The sequence below is a fragment of the Neovison vison genome, chromosome 7 (assembly GCF_020171115.1).
Source record: "Neovison vison isolate M4711 chromosome 7, ASM_NN_V1, whole genome shotgun sequence".
Lineage (NCBI taxonomy): Eukaryota > Metazoa > Chordata > Mammalia > Carnivora > Mustelidae > Neogale > Neogale vison.
In genome coordinates this window covers 202,442,350-202,467,169 of record NC_058097.1, presented here as the reverse complement: position 1 = coordinate 202,467,169, position 24,820 = coordinate 202,442,350, and the positions used below count along the sequence as shown (strand labels likewise).

The following is a 24,820-nucleotide window of genomic DNA, read 5'->3' as shown; positions in this document are numbered from 1 at the left end:
GATCAGCTTGCGTGTCACCAGGTACATGTCCCTAAGCATGGGACGGTCTGCCGGTCCCCACATCTGGTGTGGAGAACAGAGACAGTCTGGCCTGTGCCCAGTGCCAAGGACACAGAGCGTGTCGGTGGCCCGCCCTCTCCCAGGCTGTCTCCTGGGCAGGCTGAAGGGCCCTGACTAAGTTGAGGCAGTTGGCTGCCACGGACCCCACCACCTCGCCACGGTCCCCCAGAGGGTCAGCTCTCTGTGCACCCAGGTGCAGGCGCACATGTGTGGCCTGTGGGCAGTAGTGTCAGGCTGTGTGCACCTTGTGAGGGCGGGGTCCCCCACCAGCCCACCTGTGATGTCTGTGCCCACAGCTGCTCCAGGGCTGTGGGAACAAGCATCTGCTCTATGGGGATGGTCCCGGCTGCCACACCCCGATCTCGCAGGTCGGCCTCAGCTTTTGCCCGCAGCTGACCATTGAGGGAGAGCCCTGGGCACCCGGACGAGCCCTGCCAAGGTGCTGGCTTCAGGCTCTGAGGCCACCTGCTCTCAGGGACCAGCACGGACATCCACGCGGATCTGCAGCTGGGCCGGCGGACCTCCCTCGTGCTGCTCCCCGTGGTGAACCGGACACGAGGCTCTGGGTCCCTGACGCCCCCACTCCCACATGGCTCTGCCGTTACAGCTGGGACGCCCAGTGGCCGCTTCCTGGAGAGCATGGAGCAATTCTCCACCAAGAACGGAGGGAGGACAGGGGAGGGGGGTGGGAGACCCACCCTATGGCGTGTGCCTGCACTTCCCGACCTGCCCTGTCCCTCAGGCAGCCCTCCCGTTCAGGGGGAAGGAGACCACCAGCTCCGGATCACAGACGCACTTGTCCCAGCATGGGATTTTAATTCCTCAGGCAGACCAGGCGCAGGTGTGCGGCCTCGCCCAAATCTTGGCAGCCGTACCATCTCAGCTCATTCTCCAGAAACCCCCAAGGACCCCGGGGGGACGTGTCAACCAAGGGGCTGAGGCCCCAGGCGGAGAGGCAGCCTGTTGGACAGAGGGGCCCAGGCCGGTGGCCTTCAACCCACGCCCCCTCGGCCCCAGTCCTTCCAGCTGGTCAGAGGGAAGATGCGGGGTCCTGTTCTGCACCCCGCCCCCTCTCTTCTTGGCTGAGGAAAGGCTCGTGGCGGAGACTCACTGAAGTTGCCGCAGGGCAGGAGGAGCCATGGGCTGAGGAGCTGAGCGCACCTGGATTCAGCCATGCCTGACCTCGTCTGTATGACACATGAAGTTCCTTTCTGGTCTGCAACGGAGAGTCCCAGGGAACCCACGGGGGACCGTGCCTCAGGCTCCCTGCCCTGGCTACCCTCCCCATTTCTGCCCTCTCCGGAGAGCTGTCCACCACACCCTGGCCCCACCCTGGGGTGTCCTGGGGAAGGTACAGGTGCAGGTGTCAGCCCAGACAGGCAGGTGCAGATGTGGCTGAGTGGGAGGCCACGAGGAAGCTGCAGGCCAGGGAGGGTTAGGCTGGGGAGGGGCTCAGGCTAGAGGCGGACCACCCTCAACTTGGGGCCAATGAACTCAGACTTTCCGATGAGCCTCTGAGCCTGGCTGCCGGGTGGGGAGTGGGTGGCAGGAAGGGGATCAGCAGGCCCTGAGGTGGGGGCTGGCTGCAGCCGGCTGGGGGGACCCACAGAGGGAGGCCAGATCCGAGGACCCAGGAGACAGCCCCGCAGCCCAGGTTGTTCAGGTGCAGGGCCCACGACCCACGACGGCGCCAGGGTGGGGAGGGAGGACCCTGCCGCGTCCCACGGGGTTCCTGTGGGTTCGGGGCCGGTGCCTAGCATCTTCAAAAGTTCTACTAGGAAACTCTTGGAGCAGAACTTGCTGCCTCTGGGACTGACCTTTGTATCCGTCCAGCTGAGCAGGGAAAGGAGACTTTGTGCCCTGCAGGGAGAGGAGGGCACCCGGAGTGGGGGCACATGGCTGGGGTTACCCTCCCCCTGGTGGTTCACCTGCTCTGCACCCCTGGGGGCGTCTGGGCGGCGCCTACCTGGGAGCAGGGGGAGACGAGTGTGTGCTGGCCACAGCTCAGCCTCCAGGGGTGGGGCCCAGGGTCCCGCCCGGGCTTTGACCTCAACTGTCACGCAGCCCTTGGAGAAGGAGAAGTCCAGCTTGTTCCCCTGGTAAGAGAGGCCATAGATGCACACTCCAGACACCCCGGCCAGACATATGGGGTCGAAGGTCACGCCAGCGCTGGTGATCCTGGGGGGAGGGGAGCCGTTCATGAGAGCGGGCGGGGGGGGGGGGCGGGGGGGGCGGGGGGACTGCTCTGGGCCAGACATGCACTCACCTGAACCCTGTGAATCCAAAGAGGGCCGCCTGCAGGAAGCCCCCCATGCCTGTCAGGAAATTCACGGCGCCCGACCCGTCTGCGTTCTCCGTCCACACCTGCGTGTGCCAAGGCAGTTAGTGGCCGGACTCCCGGGATATGGGCCCCCGGGAGCTGCCGCCCCTGCTTCCGAGGATCAGGCATGTGTCCCCAGGGACCTGCCCCTGCTGCGCTCCCACTCCTCCCCCCAGGGCCCCAGCGGGAGGCGGGTGGGTAGCCCCCGCACCAGGCACACAAGCCCGTGAGCTGACATGCAGACCAACTACCTTGAAGGGCTCGGCTATGTGGGCAAAGCACCTTTCCAGGAGGTCCCGTGCCCGCCAGGGGTCCTTCAGCTCCATCCAGCCCACGGCAAACATGCTCTGGGGTCAGAGGTCAGAGGTCAGAGGACATGCGGGGGCAAAGCCCAGCACATGGGGAGGGGAGACGGAGGCTGGGGGGGGAGGGCTGGGGCTGCTGTGAGGACCGCCCCCCCATACCCCTGCAGTTTCCTTACCCAGGTCATGGCAGGGCCCCTTGGAGATGTCACAGCCTCATAAATCTCCAGGTTCTTCCTGCGAATGTCAGGACTCAGGTGGAAAGGGACGGGGTAACCCAGGAGCACGACGTCCGCCTGCTTCACCTCCTCTCCTGGGGAGGGACGGTGCTGCTGACGTGGGTGGGAGCAGGAAGGGGGGCTCCTCCCTCAGGTAGGGGACGGCCAGGGCAGACACCGATCCCGTGGGAGGCGTGAAGGGGCCCTGAGGTAGCTCCCAGTGCACTCACCAGGCTGGTACCCGTCAAACTCAGGGTGGAAGTTCTGCCTCGGGTCAAAGGGCACCTTGATCTTATCGGCCACCACCAGCCACTCGCTGGGGACAGGCTGACCCAGGTCCTGGGCCAGGGCAGCAGCAAAGCGCAGGCTGGGGCAGAGGCAGGGAGAGGGTATGGCCTGAGTCCTCCCAGCAGGGCCTCTGCGTGGTGGAGGTTTGGCCAGGGGTCTGGGTCTGACCTGTTCTGGACCAGCACGTTGGTGTACACGGAGTTGTTGACTCCTGAATGGTATTCGTCGGGAGGCATGACTCCTGGGCACACAAGTGCAGGATGGTGCTTAAGTGAAGGGTCCTAGGGACCCGCCCCTGCTGCCAGTAGCCACTGTGGGCCTGACCACATCAGGTGCTGGAGATCCATGCTGAACCGAGGACCACACCTGCCCCACATACTCTCCCTGCCGCAGCTGCCCGAGCCTCTCCCTTCCACCAGGCGCCCTCCCCGGGACCAGGCCCCTTCCCACGACTATCCTGCCCTTCCCGTGCCCTCACCCTTCAGGTGGTACGTTCCCTCCTCAGGGCTCCACTCCACACGGCTGCACCAAAACTCAGCCACAGCCCTGACCACATCCCAGCCACCAGCCTCCCGGAAGAGCTGCACGTCCTGGGGGAACAGGAGAAGCTGGGACAAGGGCCACGCCACCAGTGACCAGTCTGCCTCGGTTACTGCGTTTCTTGCCAGTGCCCACCCTCCTGAGTGCCCAGAAGTGAGGGTCCGGCCCCAGATAACAAGTCATGGTGAGGGTAGCGGAGCACAGCCCGCGGGATGGGCGCGTGGTCCCGCCTGCTAGGCACGGCATCCGCTCACCTGCGTGGCATGGTAGTACAGCTGGAAGGCCAATGCCACGGCTCCGTTGATGTGAATCTCCTGCGTCCCATAAATGTCCTCAGGGCAGACCTCCAGACCAGAACCCGCACTCTCCCAGGCAAACTTGGCTCCCTGAGGGGTTGGGGGCATGGAGCAGACCTGACTCTTCTAGGGCCTTGGGGCACAGGGACGGCCCACCCACTTCCCAGTGCTCTCCCCACCCACAGAGGAGCCTGAGGCGACGGGTGCAGGCCTAGGAGGGATGTGGGGACATCAGGTCCTTCAGGGGCTCCACAGGGTGGGTGCCTGGGCCCCCTTACCTGGTAACCCAGCTTCCGGGCATTGTCTAGGGCCCCGCCCAGGGTCCGGACACGGTACTCCAGGAGGGCCCTGGCGGCCTCTGGGTGGAACATCAGGATGTTTGGGAACATCCAGAGATCCTGACAGCGAGTGAGGAAGGGCCCCATGTTCAGAGCTCTCACAGCCTCTGGCTCTCCCCTGCCCACATGCTGCCTTGGCCAGAGCCAGCGCTGCTCACGCCGCCTCCCTGAGAGCTCCTGTCTCCGTCCAGCTTCTTCCTGTGCTGCCCACCCTGGGTCCACCCTGGGCCCCCCGCACCTGCCCCCCACCCCCATGTCCCAGCCTCCAGACTAGGTGCTCCTCGGCTCTGGTCCTCAGCAGGCACCTGGGTCCCCCCAGGAGCTCAGGCCAGAAGCTGCGTGGGTGGCACCACGGCCCACTAGCTGCCTGACCTGGAGTGAGTGACTCAGCCCCACCAGGGTGGGCCACAGCACTGGCCTCTTGAGGTGTCTGAGGAGCAGGGGCAGCAGCTCGGACCCTCCCACGCTCGACGGACACCGAGCCCCAGGCTCTCCCGGCTCCCACTCCTGTCCGAGCCCCCACCCTCCTCTGCCCCCTCAGCAGCCACGAGGGCCCTCCCAGAGTACACCTTCGGCAGCGTCTCTGCAGTTCAAGTCTCCCGGGCCGTCACAGCCCCTACAACGGCTCTTCCTCCTTCTGCCCCTGCAAATGCCCCGCACCCCTCAGCTCTGCTGTTTGTACCCTCTGACCCCTTTGCCTAAATCACTCTTTTCCGCCAAATGCCCATATATTCTTTGGTTGAGATTCCACCTCCTCCAGGAAGCCTTCCCTTCTGCCATGGCCTCTGTGCTTCCTCAGTTCACCGCCCATCCCAGGGAAGGCAGAGATAACAGCTTGCCTGTGCCCTTAGCCACGGCACCGTCTGTGCCCGTGTGCCGCCCCGTCTGTGGCTGCTGTGTGCCGGGGGCGGACTGGTGCCTACCTGGTCCCAGAAGACGTGGCCCCAGTAGCATTCCTCTCGGCTCCCGTTGGACAGGCCCCCAGGGCTGAGGCCGTGGCAGGTGTATCCTGGGGCCCCGGGCGGGGGCAGCGCACTGAGCAGGTAATAGAGGGCACCACGCAAGGCCTGGCGCAGGGCTAGGGGCCCTAGCACATCCAGGCCACAGCCAGCCCAGAGCTGGGCCCAGGCCTGGGCATGGGCAGGGTACAGAGCGCCTCCTGCCTGCAGCCGCAGGGCCTCCGTCAGGCAGGCTCGGGCCTCAGCCTGGCTGCCCCCCACCACGGTCAGGAACTCCCAGGTCCGGTCTTGCTCTCTCTCCCCAAGCGTCAGGGCTGGGGGCACTGGTGTCCACAGCATGTGTACCTCCTGTTGGGACCCCCCGGGTTGCTCCGGGGTTAGCGTGCGGCCATAAAGATACCTGCAAGAGTGCGGCCATGTCTAAGGGACCAGCTCCCTCCCTGGTCTACTGGCCAGGCATGACCCTCTCCTCACCGGGCTCCTCGGAAGTCAGGACCCAGATGCAGGTCCAGGTCTGGGCTTTCTGGGGAGAAGGTGGACCGCAGCAGCACCGTGACGGGGCCGTCCCCCACGGCCACACGGGAGATGGACACACTGAACGCCATGACGTGAGGCAGCGCGCGGTGGGCGTAGATGCGCTGGGAGGCCCGGAAGCTGGGGCTCTCTAGGGTGTGCAGAAAGGAGCCTGGGAACGGGCGGCGGGGGCTGTGGTCAGGGCAACCTGCATGCCCCACTGAGGGCCCGGGAGGACGGTTACAGAGCTACTCGCCCCTCAGGGAGGCGGAGCTGCCCTCTGAGCGCCAGCCGCCCTGTCTGGAGAGCTCCGGCGGCACGGACGACAGAGGACGCCAAGTTTGCCCGGGTTCGGGAGGCCTGCAGGGCTGAAGCCCTCCTCTTCTCCGTGAGCCGGGCATCCTGAGCTGGGAGGTGGCAGGGGGGGGCTACCATCCCGTCACCTGGAACAGTGGCTCAGGGAGGGGAACAGGGCGGTGCTGGTTACCTGTGTTAGTGTCCAGGACAAAGGTCTCTGTCAGCTGATCTCCTGTGTCTCCAGGGACCTCCAGCTGGACATTGAGGGGACTTGGGAGAACGGCACGGTGTGTATCCCCGCTAGCCCCATTGTACACGCCACTCACATGCAGTGTGTCATGATACACACGTGTGCCCAGGTACGTGTTGGTCATGGTGGCCAAGAGCCGGGGGTCGCCGGGCAGAGAATGGGCAGTGAATATGGTGGGGTCCTCACTGGCATCCTCCATGGAAGCCTTGCTCAGCAGAGGGGCCTGTTAAAGGGGGAGTCAGTGGCCCCCACAACTGGGTGGGCCTCCCTCTTTTGACTGTCTGTCAAGTCCCAAGCTCCCTTCCTCCCAGCCCACAGCGTGGCTGATGCCCGGGACAGCTGGTGGGGAGGGTGTGGGCCTCCTGGGCAGCTCCGGTCTTCCACAGACTCCACTTTTGAGCCCCCCAGGAAACACTTTCCACCCTAAGAGATGCTCAACTCCTGACAATGATCTCCAGGCACCCGGCTGGGTCCCCAAACTCCCACCTTCCAGCTCTTTCCAAGCCACACCCCCAGGAGCCCCGACCTGTCAGTGGGGAGTGAGGAGGCCTTCGTCTTCCGCAGGGTGGTCCTCAGGCAGGCGGGCTTGGGAGAGGGGGTCCCGGGGACGTCGGGGCGGTGGGGGTGGAGGCCAGCGGCCTTGGGCCGGGACGCGGCAGGAGCCGGGGCTCCGGGAGGCAGGCTGGGGAGGGTCTCTGGGGCTCACCGCGGCCCTGTGTGTCCCCAGGCTCCAGCCCGCTCCGCGGCGCCCCTCCACGGCAAAAGGACACTCAGCTTGCCGCCGCCCCGTTGCCGGAAGGCCTTGCGGTCCCGCCCTCAGGGCCGCGCGGGGCGGGACAGCCGGGCGCCACCCCCGGGGCGGGGCAGCTGGCGGGCGACGGGCCGCGCTGGTCCGCGCGCTGACCGGCCGCTGCAGCTGCGCGGGTGTCGCTCGCGGGAAAGTGCGCGGGAGGCACAGGTTGAACTCGGACCCCAGGGAGGCGTCCTGGGGCGGGTACGAGAGGGGCAGGGCCTTTGGTCGGCGCTTGCCCCGCTCGGGCGTCCGTTTCCTCCGTGTCTCCGCGAGCTTCCGTGTCTCCCCTTCGGAGAGGTGGCGACGCGGTCCTCCAGGAGCCGTCCCTCCCTTGGCTCTGGCCCCACCCTCGGACTCTCCGGGGCCTCTGCTCTCAGATTTGGTTCCCCACCTGCCCATGCGGTCACTCTAGCGCTGGGCCCTGGGCGCCCTCCTTGCCTCTCTGCCCTGCCTGTGCTCTGACCACCGGGCTCAGCCAGAGACTCCGAGTCAACACACCCCTTGCAACCAGCGCTACTTGCCACCTCCCCCAGGTCGGGTGTAGGAAACTGCGGGGGACCAGCTGCTCAGGCCCCTCCTGGGCCCACAGCCACTTCCACCTAGCGAGTCCCGTGGTTCTGCACTGGCCAGGGCTTGCCAGCTCTCCCCATTCCCCACTGCAACCTCTGAGACCAAGTCGTCCTCTTGGGTAAACATGGCCCTCACCATGTGCTTCTCCTCTGCCCTCTATGGTCCTTGGTAACACTGGGCCACAGCCACCCCGAGACTGACCCCGTGGGACGGTGTCTTCGGCTCGGAAGCCTGCAGCGGTGCCCACCTCACGGGGAGGAGCCAGCATCCCTGAACTTGCCCTGACCCCCTGCGCTAGTGTCCGGCGCCCCACTAGCTTCCCTGCTGCTTCTGCAACAGCCCAGGCATGGACTGAATGTGTGCCCCCAAATCCATCAGTGGACATCTAATCCCCAGTGTGACCGTATTTGGAAGTGGGGCCTTTGGGAGGTGATTAGGTCAAGAGCTGTCAAGAGTGGGATTACCGACTTCACAGGAAAGGCCCAAGAGCTAGCTGGCTCCCTTTCTACCATGTGAAGAGACAGCAAGGGGACAGCCCTCTGCCACCATGAAGAGGGCCCTCATCAGATGCCAGACTGACTGGCACCTTGACCTTGGACGTCCCAGCCTCCAGCATGGTGAGAAATAAACCCTTCCCCAGTCCCCAATGTGTGGTATTTTGTCTTGATAGAGGAGGGGGCTAAGACACTCCTCTTCATGACCTTTGTACTTGGCTCTTGCTTTCTCTGGAGCAAGTTCCTTCAAGATGCTCTTAGGGCTGGGTGCCTCACATCCCTCTGTTCTCAAATGCCCTGTCCTCCCTAGACCCCTGACCTTGTAACCCGAAAGCCTCGACTCCATTGTCTGCCTTTTGCGCTACTTCATGTTCCCCCAAAGCACCGGTCGGCCCGTCTGTACATGTTTATTGTCTTTCTTCCTGTCAGGCTTGGGGATTTTTGTCTGTTTTGTGGAGTGAACGCCGGACTTGAGAGGTGATCATGGAGGGGACGTCCCCCCAGGAGGGGAAGGTGTTGACTCCGTGGTTCTCCTCCACCCGGACCGAGGTCTGAGGAGCTCGTCGGGCCGGCCGTGTGGAGCAGAGGCCCGAGCACCGGGGGGCTGAGTGCTGTGGCTCGGCTCCGGCTTCACTCGGCTTCCTCTCGCGGGGATGGGGAATAGAGCCCCCCCATACCGGTGGGTTGGTGGCCAGAGAAAAGACGTGAGCCCTTGTGAGGGTGCTTGACGACGTGCAACAGAAGCCGACAGAAGCAAACCCAAAGCGGAACATGTCACCCGTGTGTGGGGTGGGGGTAGGCGGCCTACCAACCCCATACCACCACAGCCCGCCCCCCCCCGCCCCCCCCCCCGTCCTGGCGGCTGCTCCAGGCCTCGCCCTGGGCTCCATCCCCGAAGGCCTAGCCGTGAGCAGACACCTCTGCACTGGGACCACACAGCCTCAGCGACAGCTTCAAAGACCTGAATCCCTGGGGAGGAATGGCGACCTGCCCACGTTTGGTCAGGGTCAGCCCCCGCATGGCCCCCCGGGAGCAGGGCCAGAGTTGCACTGTGGGGCCCGAAGTGCGGGTGGGGGTGGGATCAGTGGTCTGTGCGGAACGCACCAGCTAAAGGCGGACGTGTGGCAGGCGCTCCATGACTGGGGCGCTCAGTGCCATTGTCCTTGCTGGAGGCGTCTGCGTTGGGGGGGGTGTGTGGCTGGAGGCCCCAGGAGAGGCAGGTGGGTGGAGCAGCAGTGGGAGCTTGGGGGAGGAGGGGTCGCTGGTGTGGAGGACAGAGAGGTAACATGTGCCCAGGGTGTGGGGGGAGGGGCATGTCCCAGGACCTATCCCCGACCAGGTAAGAGACCACGTGCGTCCTGACCTCCCATCTGCCTGCCCCCAGCAACTCAGGCTCAAAAGAGCTGCCCAGAGCTGACAGCAGTGTCCTCTTGCCCTTGGGATGAGGAAGTCCACTCCGTAGGGCTGACTTGAGCCCTCCTCCGGCCTTCAGGAACTCAGAGGGCACTGCTGCGTCCTGCGGGAGGCCTGGGGTGACCGTCCAGGGCTGGGTGGGTGATGACCAGGCCTGGATTTGCTGTCTTCACCGCCTGCAGCTCCTTCAGGGACTGCTCGCTCAGCTGCACGGAGGTCAGCCTGTGGCCGCGCGCACAGAGCACAAGAGGGGGTAGGGTGGGGAAGTTGAGGCTAGGACTAGGGGGACCGTGACAGGCCAGTGGGGGGCAGTGATGGGGCTGTTGGCCCAGGCAGTGCTGAAGGGACACAGTGACAGGAGGTCGTTACTCAGGGGCGTCAGAGGCTGGGGGAAGGGGCTTGGGCCCAGAGCCTTTTGGGGAGCAAAGGGTGTTGGGATCACTGGCCCAGAGTTGCCATGGGCCCCAGATGACACACGGACATTTCAGTCTGGTAGAGCGGCTGAGGCCAAGGGCTGGGCAGGGCTTTGGAGCACGGGTCTCCAGGGGCTGGGTTTGAGAGTGCTTGCTGGGGGGGGGGGTTCCCCTTCAGCATCCGGGAGAAGTCCCCAGGCACCCAGCCCAACCCATGGTTGAGAGGCCGAGTCCCCAGCACCTTTCCCGCCCACGCCTCTACCTGAGGGTCTGCAGGCGGCATCCCGGGTACTGGAGGACCGCACACAGGTTGGTCACTATGGGCTCTGATAGCTGGCAGTCACCGAGTTCCAGGGTCGTCAATGCTGGGCTCTGCCTGAGCACGCCGGTGAGGTACTGAAAGGCTTCCTGAAGGCCGGGCTGCCACACCCTTGGGGGAGGAGGAGCCTCAGGACCGCTGCGGACACCCCCCTCCCTGGCCCACAACCTGTCCCTCCCGTGGCCTCTCCCAGGCCGGGTCTCACCGGAGCTTCTGCACCCGGCACTCCGGCCAGGCCAGGCCCTCACTCAGCACCCGCAGGCCTGCCTCGCTGAGCCGGTTGTGGAGGAGGCCTAGCTCCCTCAGGGCGGGGGCCTCCCTCAGGGCCTCGGAGAGGTCTCGGCAGACGGAGTCCGGCAGTCTGCAGCGGCACAGCCTGTGGGCAAGAGGCACGTAGGTCTGGCTTCAGGCCCCTTGGCTGCTTGGCTATAGCCCACTGGGCAAACTGGCCACTCCTGTGTGTTGGGGGGGGTGGGGGTGGGGAGGGGGAGGTTCAGTCCGGGGACAGGGGGCTCGGCAGGAACAGAGATCTCTCTGTCCTTTGTCTCCACGTGTGTGCCTGGGGCGCCAGGGCCATCCGAGCGAGGGCAGGCCTGCACACCTTGCCCTTACGGCACAATTCTCTCCCAGCATCTGAAGAGCCCGTTTAGATCTTACTGCCACGTGTTTAACTGCAGTTAGCCAGTCCCCAGCAATCAAGCGGTTGGCTTGTTTCTACTTCGCTGCCTTTAGAAACAATGCTGTGATGAACCTTTTCATGCACTGAGTTTAGGGCTGAGTGGGTGGACCAAGCTTGCTGATCACTGCCCTGTTTCTTCCCAGGTTGCTGGAGTACCCTCCCACCAGGCCAAGTGACCGCGTCGCCATGCCCCACTACTCGCTGCCTGCTGAGGCAAAACCTACTGGCTCAGTTTCACAGGGGAGGAAACTCTCAGACAGACTGGCTTGCCCAAGGGCTCAGCGGCAGGCAGCCGGGACTCAAAGCCTGTGGCCCGAGTACTTCCCTCCACTTCCCTCCGCTGCCCCTGAGAGTTCAGAGGGGCTGCCCAGGAACCCCTCTTTCCAGAAGCTCCTCACAGCCATCCTTGGTCTGTTTGTTTCCTTTCTTGGAAGGAAAATACCTTCTGGTCCTCCCTACTCCCCCCCCAGAATGCACCACGCTTTCCACTGCGGTCAAACCCTCCTTCCTAACCACCACCGAAGCTGGTGAGGGAGCCCCGATCCGCACCCCCTCCTCCTTCCCCGTCCTGAGTGGGCACAGCCTGTTGACCCCATCCTGGGACACCAGACTCCCCTTGGCCATTTCCAGCCAGGGCTACATCTCTGTCCCTGCCCAGACTATCCTGCTTTGCATCCCTTCCAAGGGAGGGTGGGGGCTCGGTCACTCACGTCAGGCTGTGCAGACCACAGTGTTGGTCAGTCATGGCCTCGAAGAGTGTACGTAGTGGAGAGGCCTGGGGTTTTCTCGTGGTGGCTTGTGAACTGGTGGGAGAGAGACCAAGGTAAAGTCCCTCCCTCCTTCCTGTGGTCCTGAGGTGTCAGAGCTGCCTCTGTCCTCAGCCCCAAACTGAGCCGGGACCCCTCCACCCTCTTCACTCCAAACCCAGAGGGAAGCTGCTCCTCTGGAGCCTCATGCGCCTCCCTGCTGAAGCGGCCTCTGTGAGTGCGGCCTGTGCGTGCGGGGTGTCGCCGTCATTCCAGGACGGGTCGGTGGTTGCACCTGCGGCAGGCATCCCCAGCCCCAGCCCCAGCCCCTGCCAACACCCCGACAGTCATTATGTCAACAGATGCTGAGCTCTGGGTTGAGTGCTGGGTTGGAGCTAAGACGATTTGCCCTGAAGGAGCTGAGGGTCTGGTGAGGGGGATAGACATGGGCAGAAGTCATGGCATACAGTGGTCTATGGGGTACTTCTGGGGACAAAGGGGTCCCAGGCCCGCTGGGGGAGCCTGCCAGAGCACTGACGACAGGCAGTGAACAGTGTTCTGGGTGGAGGGAACAGCAGGTACAAAGCTCAGGGCACAGCTGGCATAGTGCATTCCAGAACTTACTAGAAAGCTGGACCACAGTCACATGGCCGTGGTAAGAGGTTTGTCTCGGAGGGGACCGGCTGGGAGTTGGCATGGCAAGGGCCCCTCCGGAGGGAGATGGACAGATGGACATCGGAGGCTTCCTTGAGAGGGCTCGGGCTCCTCCTTGGGGGAACAGGCCTCCGGGCGTGGGCGGCCTCCCCCTGCGCAGAGGGACGCAGGGTGCCCATCCCCCACCCAGGGCCTGTGGACTCACGAGCTGCCGCCGAGGCTGCCATGCAGTCGCTTTATCAGGCTCTTCTTCTTCTTCTCCTGCGGGGGGACGAGCGCGCAGCTCACCAGCCGCAGGGCCTGCCCGGCTGGGCAACTCCTCACGCAGTAGCTCAGGACCAGCAGGTCCAGTGGGCTGAAGCGCACTCGCTCCAGCAGGAGCTCCGGCCAGCCGCGCAGCGCCTGGTGCACAAAGGTGCTCTCCTGCGTCTCGTACAGGCAGTACAGGAGCTCTAGCGGGTAGCTGAGCTCGCCCTCCTCCTCCTCTTCTGGCTCCTCGGCGCCTTCTGGAGCTTCCGTCCCTTCAGTCCCCTTGGGAGCCGCCCTCGGGTGACCCTGGCCCTGTTCCTGCACCCAGCGCAGGACATCCTGCTTCACGCGCTTGGAAACCACGCCGCCGCAGCCGAAGTGGCGCTCGATGTCACGCAGCCGCTCTGCGTTCAGCAGCCCGAAGAGGAAGCGCGTGGTGAGCGTGAGGTGGCCTCGCAGCTCCGTGTCCCCCTGCAGAAGCTCCCCTACGCCGTCAGCTGGTGCCTCGAGAGCCTTCTCGTGCTCCAGGAGGTAGGATAGCGCTGCGAAGAATTCCTGGAAGCTCTGGTCCATGAACTGGTAGGTGACCTCTGTCTCCAGCACGCCTGGCAGTTCTTTCTTGCTGAGAAACAGCGTCTGCACTTTAGAGCCACGAAGTTCCAGTCGTTCCAGATCCTTCTCAGGGAACTGCGCCCTGTGCCGGAGGGTACCTTCGCGGGCCAGGCGGCCCAGTTTCCGCAGCTCTCCCTGCATCTGGGGACCGTCGGCGGCAGGCGCCGAGCTCAGGACGCTGGTGATGAAGAGCAGGTACACGGACGTGGTGGTCTTGGAGGTCCGCGACAGGTCCTGGTGGAGCAGGAGCTGCTGGCGCAGGACGGTGCACGCGATCCAGCACACGAAGGGCACGAAGCACAGCGCGAAGAGAGTCTCGTTCTCCTTCACGAAGCGGTAGGCGCGCTCCGCCATCCGTTCGTCCCGAAAAAACTTGTGGAAATACTTCTTCTTGTCCTTGTCGGAGAAGCCGCGCACCTCCGCGCACTGCGGGGAGAACAGGCGGCCCTGCAGCCTCCCCGGGGCCGTGGCGCGCGCGGTCACCAGCAGACGGGCTCCGGGCAGCAGCGTCTTGCGCATCAGGCCGTCCAGCACGCGCGCGCCGTCCGCCTCCTCGAAGGGGTCTGTGCAGGGCGCGGCGTCGGCGGGTCCCGGCGGCAGCTCGTCCGCGCCGTCCAGGATGAAGAGCAGCCGCTCGGAGCGAGCGAGCATCTGGCGCACGGGCGCGCTGCGGTGGGGGCACTGGTCGAGGACCAGGCGGGCCAGGCTGCACGGGCCCGGTCGCTCCAGCAGCTCGCGGCAGGGCAAGAAGAAGGCGAAGTCTACCTGGTCGTGGTACAGCTTGCCCACCGCCCAGTCGTACAGGATCTTCTTGGCAGCCATGGTTTTGCCGATGCCCGCCGGGCCCTGCAGCACGACCGTCAGAGGCCGCTGACCCTCTTCGTCGCGGCCGAACAGGCGGTTGAAGGTGTGGGTGTCCGAGCGCCGAGCGCGCTCCGGCTCCGGCTCCTCCGCGAGCCCCGGAGCCTCGTCCACCAGCGCGGCGCTCTCGCGCGCGATCAGCAGTTTGGTGAAGCGCTTGTTGATCTTCACGGAGCGGGCGTTCCTCTCCTTCACCTTGGCGTGCTGCCGCAGGACGTGCTCTCTGTACTTCTTCTTGTACTCTGCGGGGGCGGGAGAGGGGGCCGGGGGATGTCAAGGGAACGGGGGAGCGGGGGAGGACGAGGACGGGAGCCGCGCCCTGGACCTTCCCGGCCCCTTCCCCAGCCCGCTAGGTTCAGGTCTGTTTCCCCTGCCGCACCCCCAGCCCCTCCGCCCAGCCACCGTCCCGCACACCCTCCTCCCCCAGCTGCCGCGGACGCTCCGCTGCAGACCTGAGGGTCACCCTACCCTCCCCCACCCCACCCCCGCCCCCACGGCTTGGGGCGGGTGCTTCGCGCGGAGACAGACTTACCCGACACGGAGAGCAGTGCGGAGGAGCCGGGGCTAAACCCTGGAAGGGAGACCTGCAGTGAGGCCCCGCCGAAGGCGCAGGGGCGGGGCGGGGGCCGCAAGAGGGAGTTGGGGCCCCCTTGGGAGCGCCCAGGACCCGAGCCCCGAGAATCAGCCCTGGTGGGGCTGTGCATGGGGAAGCGGGAAGGATGGCGGCGCGAGGCCTAGACTCTGTCCGGGCGGAAGGCAACAGAGAGGCAGGGACCCCGGCGACCCCCGAGCCCGCGCTCACACTGCAGCCGCTGCTCCTTGAGTCGCGCAGCCACGTCGCGCACATCCGCCCTCTTCAGGGTCTTTCGGGCCACGTCCAGGGCAGGCTCCGGCCCGTAGAACTGGATCATCTGCTCCGCGAGGTCCACGGCGTCGGCGCGCTCCAGCCGCCCCCACGGGATGCTGCGGCCGTCCAGGGCCGCGTCCCGAAGCTTGTGGCGGAAGCGCTTCAGCTGCTCCTGGCTCAGGTCCTCGAGCGCGGCCTGGAGTAGGTCTCGCGCCTTGGCCGCGCAGGCCTCGGTGCTGGGGGCAGGCGGGCGGTGGCGGTCAACACGCGTGTGGTTGCGGGGACCCCGGCCCTGCCCCGCCTCCCACTCTACCCGACCCCGGGGTCGGGGCGCGCACGACGGTCAGCGACTCCCAGGAGGCCCCGTTGCTCCAGGGAACACTCGCGGGGAGGAGAGGCAAGGAGCGGGGAGCGGGGCTTTGCTCCCAGGCTTTGCGGCCTGGTCGTGAGTGGGTACCCCCCTCCCCCAAGGCCCTGGCCACCGCTGACCCCAGCGCTAGGGGGCGCCTTCCCGCTTGTTGTGTCCCTGCCAAGCGGGGGCAGGCCAGGTCAAAAGCCCAAGATGCCCAGCTACCAGAGCCTGCACGCTCCCCTTTTCCTCCTTCCCTCTCTGGGAGCGTCCAGCAGAGCCAGGCTGGCCTCGGTGGAGAGCCGGACTGTGCCCCTCAGGTCCCTGCGACACTGCTCTCGCTGCACCCTTTGGTGGGGCCCAGGCTGGGGACCTCACACCAGGGCCTGAGTCTGAGCCCCTGGTAGGGAAGAGCCCCTGATGCCTTCTGTGCAGATGGAGTCCCTAGAGTTCTGAGCCTGGGGCATGTTGCGGAAAGGGCGTGGATGAGGCCTGTGAAGCCCCAGGGAGACAGCGGCCCGAGGCCTTAGAGGGCTTCCCGAGTGACCATCCCGAAAGCCAGCACTCACCCAGAGCGGAGGGCCTCTGGTTGGTCCATGGAGTCTGGCACCTAGGAGGAGCGCTTTGGGGCAGACGCAGGGATCAGAAAGGCTCCTCTCCCCAGGCTGACGGAGGCCAAGTTCTAGGGGATTTGCCCAGCTCCATCCATGCCCGAGCCCCAAGGGCTGTAGCTCCGCCGGCACTGAGATGTCGGTCCAGCAGTCACCAGGCTCCCGAACTCAGGAACCTGGGCATGTGCACACAATCACCCTTTAAGAGTTTTGCTGGGTGACCTTTGATTTTTGTCTAATCTTTTTCCCCCATTACTGTACTCTGAAAACCCACAGGGCGTGGCAGCAAGGGAGAGCCGTGAGCAGGTGTCAGCAGGGCAGGGAAGACAGTGGCTGGCTCCGAACTAGACCTTCAACTTTAGGGCCTCAACATAGGTGACACTCTGAAGGTAGCCGGGAAGAAGGGCTTCTTGGGCCGAGGGGACACCCGGGCTCGTACAGTAGTACCAGGGAGAGGAGGCTGTCACGTGGGCCAGGGAAGAGCTCTGTAGCTTCCCACGTCTGGCGTGAGCAGTGGATGGGGAGAGGTGGGGAGGTGAGGCGTGTGTGTGACTGATGTGCAGCCACGTGTGACCCAATGAATGTGGGGTTCTCCTGGACAGCGTCTGCCTGCATGAAGCATGTGTGTTTGTGTGTGTGTGTGTGCATCTGTGTGACCCCCGTGTTTGTGTGAGTGCACCTGTAGTCGGTGACATAGTTGGCTTCATAACAGGCCCCAAAGATACCAGGTCCTACTCTCTGGAACCTGGGAAGGTCCCCTTCTATACAAAAGGGGCTCTGCAGCCGTGATGGAACTCGGGACCTAGAGATGGCAGATTGTCCTCCATCGCCCAGATGGGCCATAAAGGTCATCTCAAGGACCTAGCTAGAGGCCGAGGGGTATTCAGCCCAGAGGACCGCGAGATGACCAAAAGTCAGCCACGAGGCTGCTGGCTCTGAAGTGGGGAGAAGGGGCCTTGAGCCAGGGAGCACGGGAACACAGCACCAGAAGCTGGGAATGCGGCTTGGGAAGGCAAGGGGAGGTCATGCCCTCTCGGGCCTCTGGAGGGAATGTGGCTGAGCCAACCCGTGCAACTCAGCTCAGTGAAACGGCTTTGGGACTTCGGACCTCTGGAACCACAAGAGAATAAGTGTGTACCGTCTTAAGCTAGGTTTACAGTAGGGAACGCAGCAGCCCCAGAAGATGGACACAAGATCTCTCTGAGTGTCTCTGGGCGACCCCCTGCAAGAACCGGGGTTCTGGAACTGCCACTGCCCTTCTGGCCGTCAGCCATCCTTGTGTTCAGTCCTGCTTCCAGGAGGAGCCTTGAGAACTGACCGACCCCCCCCTCCCCGACCGACCCTGGGAGAGAACCCGAGTTCTGGGAACCTCTCTTCTGGCGGACCTCGCCACTAGGAGGAGGGACTCACAGAGATGTCCATTTCGCTCTGATTCTTTTTTTTTTTTTTTTTTCTGTTTAAGACAGATCGCTCCATGTCTTCGTGAGGTGGGCTGGGGCTATCACAGGTTTGGGTCTGCTAGCCACACTCACTTCTACCCCAGGACAGTGCCTGCCTTTCTCCTACTCCCCAAGCTCCTGACAGGTCCCCGCCCATCCCACTTGACTGCCCTCACTGGGCAGCTTCTGAACACAGGGCAGGGCTGGGAGCGGGGAGCCTGGAGGGGGTGCTGCTGCCAGCACACATGGGCGGGGGGTGCTTGGTGCTTTGAAAGAACTCCTGTGAACATGAACACAGCTCACGGTCCGTACAGAGCACTGAAAAGCAGGGTCCGGCACCTGCCCTGTGTGTTGAAGCCGCTTCCGCTGGGGCAGCTCCAGAGCGGGGCAAGACCCTTACTCCAGGCCCTGGTGAGCGTAACAGCCAGCAAAGCAGAGGAGTCGGGGTCCTGGGGACAAACCCTTAGCAGAGTTGGACCTCGGATGCCAGGGGAGGTTGGGGGTGCTACAGTCATGAGCTCTATATGGGGTTCCAGCTCCTCGATCTGCCGGCTCCTGACTCACTTAGCTCCAGTGACATGGCTGGGATTCTGCAGAGGCAAAGCAGCCATCAGTGGACCACAAACATAGGTGTGTCAGGGCTCGACTGTGGACAGAATGTGGGCCCAGCTCGGCTCTGGCGGCATTGCAGCGCCCTGGCCCACTTCCAGAAGCTCCACTTCCAGAGACCGCAGTGCATCCTTCATGGACCCTTCAGTGAACCCCATTCCAACCCCAAGACACTCCACACACCCTCAGTCCTCCGGGCAGAGACAGATGTACCACCTTGGCCGGTGCGATGTTTTTCTAAGTGCACGTTCACTTTTCCTCTCCACGGGATGATTTCTTGAAAGCAAGTTCTTTACCGCTGCACAGTCTCCCTTTCACTGTCGTTTCAGACAGGAAGTGCCACCAACAGAACACCGTCTCCCGGCCAGAATGTTGGGCATCAAATCCTGCCTCCACCATCCGATGGCTGGACCACCTTGGACAAGTTACTTAACCTCTCTGTGTCTCTGTTTCTTCCTCTGCAAACCGGCATGGTAATGGCACTCCAGCATTGAGGGTGGAGAGGAGTGAGGCCGTCACACGCGTGCCCCCCCCAGCACTTCACGCTGCTGACCGTGAATTCTTCCCTGAAATGTGTGCTGTTTCCCTTTTGCCAAAGGGACGGAGAGGGGCGAGTCAGAGAGAGTGTAGGGATGGAGGAAGGGCGTGCATCTGCTCTGGTGTGTTCGGCCAAATTCAGCGCGGGAAGGGCCCTGAGGCCTGTGATTTCGGGATGTCAAGGTCATCCCCATCCCTTCAGATGGGCCCTCCTTAAGTGGACTCTGAAGTATAAATTAGGCACCTGGGTGGCTCAGTTGGTTAAGCGTCTGACTCTTGATTTCTGCTCACGTCATGATCTCAGGCTTGTGAGATCGAGCCCTGTGTGGGGGTCCACCCTGGGCCTGGAGCCTGCTTGGGATTCCCCTCTCCCTCTGTGCCTCCCTCCCCACTTGTGCTCACGCTTTCAAAAAAAGTTACTTGATATGCTAAGGGAAGAGAGAGAACAGAAAAATATCCTCAAAACCAGAGAAAAGGCAGAAAAAGAGTGGAAGGAAAAAAGAACAAGAAAGTGAGACAAAGAAACCAAATAACAAATGGTTACAAATATGATAAACATTAATTCAGCTACATCAACAGTCACTTGAATGGTCGATGAGCTAAACACCAATTAAAAGAGAGACTATCAGAGTAGATTAAGAATGTGGCCCAGCTGTGTGTTGTTCATAAGAAACCCACGTTAAATGTAAAGACACAGATAGGGTACAAGTAGAGGGATGGAGAAAGATACACCAGGCTAACACTAATCACAAGAAAACTGGGCGGATGGAGGTGGTCGAATAGTAGAAACTTCCAGTGAGAAGATACCTGAGCACTAGGGGTGTGACAGACGCCGCGGTGGCTGTGGCTGACGTTGCCGGACGGCACGCGTGGATGAAAAATGTTAAGAGAGTAAATTCCTGTGAGTCCTTATCACAGAGAAAAAGAAGGACCCTTTCCTTTCCTTTTTCTTTTGGTATCTATTTGAGATGATGGATATTAACTAAACTTATCTGGGCCTTATTTCACAGTATATATAAGTCAAATCATTATGCTGCATATCTTAAACTTACACAGTTTGTATGAGTGTTAATCATATCTTACCAAAACAGAGAAACGAGCTGGAGTAACTAACTTCAGATAATGCAGATTTTAGGGCAAGGAAAATCATCAGAGATGAAGAGGGACATACATAAGCATAAAAGGGCTAATTCTCCAAGTAGATATATCAGTCCTTGATGGCTCTGTACCTAACAACAGTGCCAGATACCTAAGGAAGAAACTGATAGAATTTTAAGGAGAAATAGATGAATCCATTTTTATATTTGGAAACGTCAGTACCCCCTCTTAGAAATGAACAGATCCAGCAGGCAGGAGGAGCTCAGTAAGGACACCGCTGAACTCAACACCATCAACCAACTGAGCATCATGGATAGTCATCGACTACTTCAACCAACCCCAACAGAACACACGTTCTTCTCAAGCTCATAAAACATTCACCAAGATAGACCACATTCTGGGCCATAAAACACACCCTAACAAATGGAAAAGAGTAGAAGTCATACAATGTCTGTTGAGATCACAGTGCAATTAAACCAGCGTTCAACAACAAAAATATCTAGAAAATCCCCAAATATTTGGAGATTAGACAGCACATTTCCAAATAACACATGATATAATATAAATATAAATTATAAAATAAAAATGAAAAAATAACATCAAAATTTGCAAGATTCATCTAAATCACTGCTTCGAGGAAAATTATAGCATTCCATGCATTTCTATTAGAAAAGAAAAGTGCTCTAAAATCAGTAATATAAGCCGCTACCCTGAGAAAATAGGCAGAAAAAGGAAAATTAGATCCAAAGTAAGCATAAAAAAGGGAATAATAAAAATTACGTCAGAAATCAATGAAACTGAAAGCAGGAAGTTAATAGAAAAAAAATCAAAGAATGAAAAGCTAATTCTTTGAAAAGATCAATAAAATTCATAAGCCTCTAGCAAGACTCGCCAGGAAATAAAGAGATAAGGGGCACCTGAGTGGCACAGTTGGTTAAATGTGCAACTCTTGGTTTCACCTCTGGTCATGATCTCAGGGTCATGGGATCGAGCCCCGCATTGGGCTCTGCCCTCAGGGGGGAGTCTGCTTAAGATTCTCTCTCCCTCTCCCTCTCCACCTCCTGCCGGTGCTCTTTCTCCCTCTCTTTCTCAAATGAATAAATAAACCTTAAAAAAAAAAACAGACAAGTTACAAATTTACAAATTATTAATATCAGAATGAAAACGGGGCCATCACCATAGATCCCATGTGTAAAAGGATAATAAAGGAAGCACTTTATGCTCACAAATCTGACATTTTAGATAAAGTAGATCAATTCCTTGAAAGACACACTATATCAAAACTTGCATAAGGAGAAGTAGATATTGTGAGTATGTCTGTATTTACTAAAAAAATCAGGGGCGCCTGGGTGGCTCAGTGGGTTAAGCCTCTGTCTTCGGCTCAGGTCATGATCCCAGGGTCCTGGGATCGAGCCTGGCGTCAGGCTCTCTGCTCGGCGGGAAGCCTGCTTCCCTTCCACTCTCTCTGCCTGCCTCTCTGCCTGCTTGTGACCTCTGTCTGTCAAATAAATAAATAAAAATCTTTAAAAAAAATCAAATCGCAAATTAATAATGTTCCAGAATAGAAAGTACTAGGCACAGATGTATTCACTGGTGAATTCTAGAAAAGAAATAACAGCTCTACTATCTCTTCCAGAAGAGAGAAGCAGAGAAACACGTTCTAACTCATACTGTGAAGCCGGCATTATCTTAACACCAAGACTTTACCAAAAATAAATTGGACAATATCTCTCATGGACATAGATGCAGAAATATTCAACTGAACATTAGCAAATTGAACCCAACGTGCATACAATTAATTATATACTGCAACAAGGTGAGATTTATCTCAGGTATGCAAGGCTGGTCTAATTTTCAAAATCCAATTAATGTAATCTATCACATCAACAGGCTAAGGAAGAAAAATCAATCACTGCATCCATAGACGCAGAAGAGATCTGACAACACCCAACACCCATTCGTGAGAAAAACTCTCTGCCAACTAGGAATAGAGGGGAGCTTCCTCAGTTAATAAAAGAGATTGGCTAGAAACCCTCCAGTAACATCATACTTAATGGTGAGAAACTTGAAGCTTTCCTTCTAGGACTGGAAACGAGACAAGGAAACTCCCTCTTACCACTTCTAATCAACAACGGGAGTCTTAGCCTATGCAACAAGACCAGAAAACGCAGTAAGGGTTTACAGATTGGGAAGGAAGAAATTTACTTTCCCCCCCATACATGACATGATTGTCTGTGTAGAAAATTCCAAAGAATAAAAAACTCCTGGAACTAGTAAGCAGTTATTGTGAGGTTGCAGGATGCAAGGTCAGTGTACAAGATTGCTTTCCCGTGTACGAGCAATGAACAGCTGGAATTTCAAATCAAACAGAGCTTCATTTACATTAGCACCAAAACTGGTAAAATACTCAGGTATAAGTTTAACAAAATGTGTACAAGACCTATACGAAGAAAACTACAAAGCTCTGATGAAAGATTTAAAAAATATGAATCAATGGAAAAACAGTCCATGTTTATGGATGGGAAGAGTCAATATTATTAAGCTGTCAATGTTCTCCAGATTGATCTATAGATTCAGTATAATCTTAATTAAAATCCCAGCGAGTTATTTTGTGACATTGGCAAACTTACTGTGAAGTTTATACAGAGAACGCAAAGACCCGGAAAAGTTCACACAACAGGGCATTAGAACAAGTGCTTCAAGACGTACCATAAAGCTGCACTGGTCAGGGCCGTGTGCTGTCGGCCACAGGCTAGAGAAACAGATCAGTGAGTAGAATAGAGAGCCCGCATATAGACCCACAAAATAGTCAATTTATCACTGACAAAGAAGGAAAAACAACTCAATGGAGAAAGGGTAGTCTTTTTTTTTTTTCTGGTTAAAAAGTTTATATTTACTTAATTTTATTGGTGTGTAATTGACATGCAATATTATGTTAGTTTCAGATACGCAACAGTGACTCAGCGTTTACACACAAATGCTCACTCCAGTAAGTCTGGTCACCGTCTGTCCCCACACAAAGCTATACGGCCCTATTACGCTGTACTTTACATCCTTGGGTGCAGTTTATTTTCTAATTACCTCTTAATCCCCTTCGTGTATTTTGCCTAGAAAGGGTTGTTTTGTTCAACAAATGATACAGGAACAACTGGGTGTCTACGAGAAAGAAAAAAAATCTCGGCACAGACTTTAACCTTTCACAGAAACTAACTAAAAATGGAACATAGATGCAAATATTAAATGGAAAACAGTAATGTTTTTAGAAGAGAACATAGGAAGAAATCTAGGTGATCTTGGGTTTGGCAATGGCGTTTTAGGTACATCTCCACAGGCATGGTCCATGAAAGAGAAAATGGACACATTTGACCTCATTAAGGTTAAAAATTTCTGTTCTGCAAAAGACATTGTAAAGGGAATGAAAAGACAAGCCACAGGCTGGGAGAAAATATTTGCAAAAGTCTTATCTGATAAAGGAATGTTATCCAGACCATACAAAGAACTGTCAAGACTCCCAAGTAAGACCACCAACTGCTTAAAAAGTGGTCAGAAGATTTGGATGCTTCACCAGAGACGGTATTCAGATGGCTGCTGAGCGGAAGCAAAGATGCCGGGCATCCCACGTCTTCAGGGAGACGCAGCTTTCAGCAACGGTGCAGCACCGCCCGCCCGGTGCAGTGACTACGACCCAGAGCCCCGGCAGCAGATGCCGGCAGCAGGAGCTCTCGCCCGCTGCAAAGCCACGCAGCCTCTTGGGGAGACAGCTGAGTGGTTTCTTACAAACTCCTGCTGTAAACCAGCAATCATGCTTCTCGATATTTAAATTTTAATTTAAAGGATTTTAAACGAGTTGAAAGCTTTTTTTTTTTAAAGCTTTTTTTTAAAAAATTTATTCACTTGACAGAGATCACAAGTAGGCAGAGAGGCAGGCAGAGAGAGAGGGGAGGAAGCAGGGCCCCGAGGAGCAGAGAGCCCTATGCGGGGCTCGATCCCAGGACCCTGAGATCATGACCTGAGCTGAAGGCAGAGGCTTAACCCACTGAGCCACCCCGGCGCCCCTAAATGAGATGAAAGCTTATGTACGCACGACACCTGCACACAGATGTTTACAGCAGCTTTACTCACGATCGCCATACTTGGAAGTAGATGTTCTTCCATGGGTTATTGGGTGCGCAAACCTTGAGACTCCACACAATGGAGCATTAATCAGTGATAAAAAGAAACGAGCTAGGAAGCCATGAAAAGACGTGGAGGAACCCTCAGTGCATATTGTTAGGGAAGAAGTCAGTCTGAAAATGCTCTGCATTATGTGACTCCAACTCTGTGACATTCTGGAAAAGGCAAAACTCTGGAGACAGTAAGATTATCAGTGGTTGCCGGGTTGAGGGAAGGGCGGGTGGATGGTGGAGCTCAGGGGATGTTTACGGCAGTGACATTACTCTACGTGACCCGACTGTGGTGGACCCAGGATGTCATGCATTTGTCCAAACCCCGAGAACGTACAGCCAAGAAAGAGCCCTGATGTAAACTGTGGGCTTTAGTTAACAATAATGTGTCAGTCATCAGTTGTAACAAACGTACCAGACCGTTACATAGTGTTACTGATAAGGGGACACTTAGTACGTGGATATTATAGATATATGTATACGTATGTGTATAAAAATCATCCATACTTTCTGCCAAGTTTTTCTATAACCCTAAAAGTACTCTAACAAATAAAGTCTATTTAGAAAAACCATACTGCGATACCACTTCGCATGTGATGGGGTTATAAGCAGAAGGGTGGACAGCAGCAGCGTTGGGAGAACGCTGCTGGCGGGGAAGGAAAGTGGTGCAGCCGTTCTGGAAAAATCTCGTCAGCTCCGCAGAATGTTAAACATGGTGTTACCACAGAACCTGGCCAAATACCTCTGAGGTATCTTCCCGAGGGAACTGCAAACAACATCCACACAAAACTTCCACACAAACGTGCATAAGCTTTAGGGTAGCCGAGACCCCAGGTCGGCTGAAGAGCGGACGCACAAAGTGCAGCCCATCGCGAGCTGACGGCCGCGGCCCCGGACAGGGCTGGAGTCCCGACACGGGGTCCACCGTGGAGGAAGCTGGAGCACGCTGTGCTCAGGGAAGGAAGTCAGACCCAGAATGACAA

General features: G+C 58.8%; 2 protein-coding genes across 5 annotated transcripts; both read right to left on the bottom strand.

The window, feature by feature from the left end:
- Positions 1-856: 856 nt before the first annotated feature.
- PGGHG (protein-glucosylgalactosylhydroxylysine glucosidase) lies at positions 857-7,155 on the bottom strand. 4 transcript variants are annotated; one of them, XM_044259866.1, is made up of 15 exons: positions 6,908-7,155; positions 6,322-6,604; positions 5,796-6,006; positions 5,286-5,721; positions 4,303-4,422; positions 3,983-4,114; positions 3,667-3,778; positions 3,357-3,429; positions 3,131-3,267; positions 2,862-2,995; positions 2,632-2,727; positions 2,327-2,424; positions 2,027-2,238; positions 1,878-1,920; positions 857-1,247 (listed from the first exon to the last, which is right to left on the bottom strand). In XM_044259866.1, the coding sequence occupies exons 2-15, from the start codon at positions 6,578-6,580 to the stop codon at positions 1,091-1,093; spliced, it is 2,220 nt and encodes a 739-aa protein (XP_044115801.1). In that variant the 5' UTR covers positions 6,581-6,604; positions 6,908-7,155; the 3' UTR covers positions 857-1,090. The 4 variants fall into 4 exon arrangements, 3 of the variants coding, with proteins under 3 accessions (XP_044115801.1, XP_044115802.1, XP_044115803.1); XM_044259867.1 differs by having other exon boundaries at positions 1,132-1,276; XM_044259868.1 differs by lacking the exon at positions 857-1,247 and having other exon boundaries at positions 1,752-1,920.
- A 2,579-nt stretch (positions 7,156-9,734) lies between these two features.
- Positions 9,735-18,010, bottom strand: NLRP6 (NLR family pyrin domain containing 6). Its single transcript, XM_044260345.1, has 8 exons — positions 17,995-18,010; positions 14,987-15,340; positions 14,717-14,755; positions 12,668-14,426; positions 11,773-11,865; positions 10,589-10,759; positions 10,327-10,494; positions 9,735-9,873 (listed from the first exon to the last, which is right to left on the bottom strand). The coding sequence occupies exons 1-8, from the start codon at positions 18,008-18,010 to the stop codon at positions 9,735-9,737; spliced, it is 2,739 nt and encodes a 912-aa protein (XP_044116280.1).
- Between the last annotated feature and the right edge of the window lie 6,810 nt (positions 18,011-24,820).

Bases quoted from the DNA above. Each gene is read 5' to 3' on its own strand.
- PGGHG (XM_044259866.1), bottom strand. From the start codon at position 6,580: ATGGAGGATGCCAGTGAGGACCCCACCATATTCACTGCCCATTCTCTG. The intron at 5,722-5,795 runs GTGAGGAGAGGG...GCACTCTTGCAG, and splicing joins CCTGACTTCCGAGGAGCCCG to GTATCTTTATGGCCGCACGC. The intron at 3,268-3,356 runs GTCAGACCCAGA...CCTCTGCCCCAG, and splicing joins AACGTGCTGGTCCAGAACAG to CCTGCGCTTTGCTGCTGCCC.
- NLRP6 (XM_044260345.1), bottom strand. The intron at 14,756-14,986 runs GTGAGCGCGGGC...TCTCCCTTCCAG, and splicing joins CAAGGAGCAGCGGCTGCAGT to GGTTTAGCCCCGGCTCCTCC. The intron at 10,495-10,588 runs GTGAGACCCGGC...TCCTCCCCCAAG, and splicing joins TGCCGGGTGCAGAAGCTCCG to GGTGTGGCAGCCCGGCCTTC.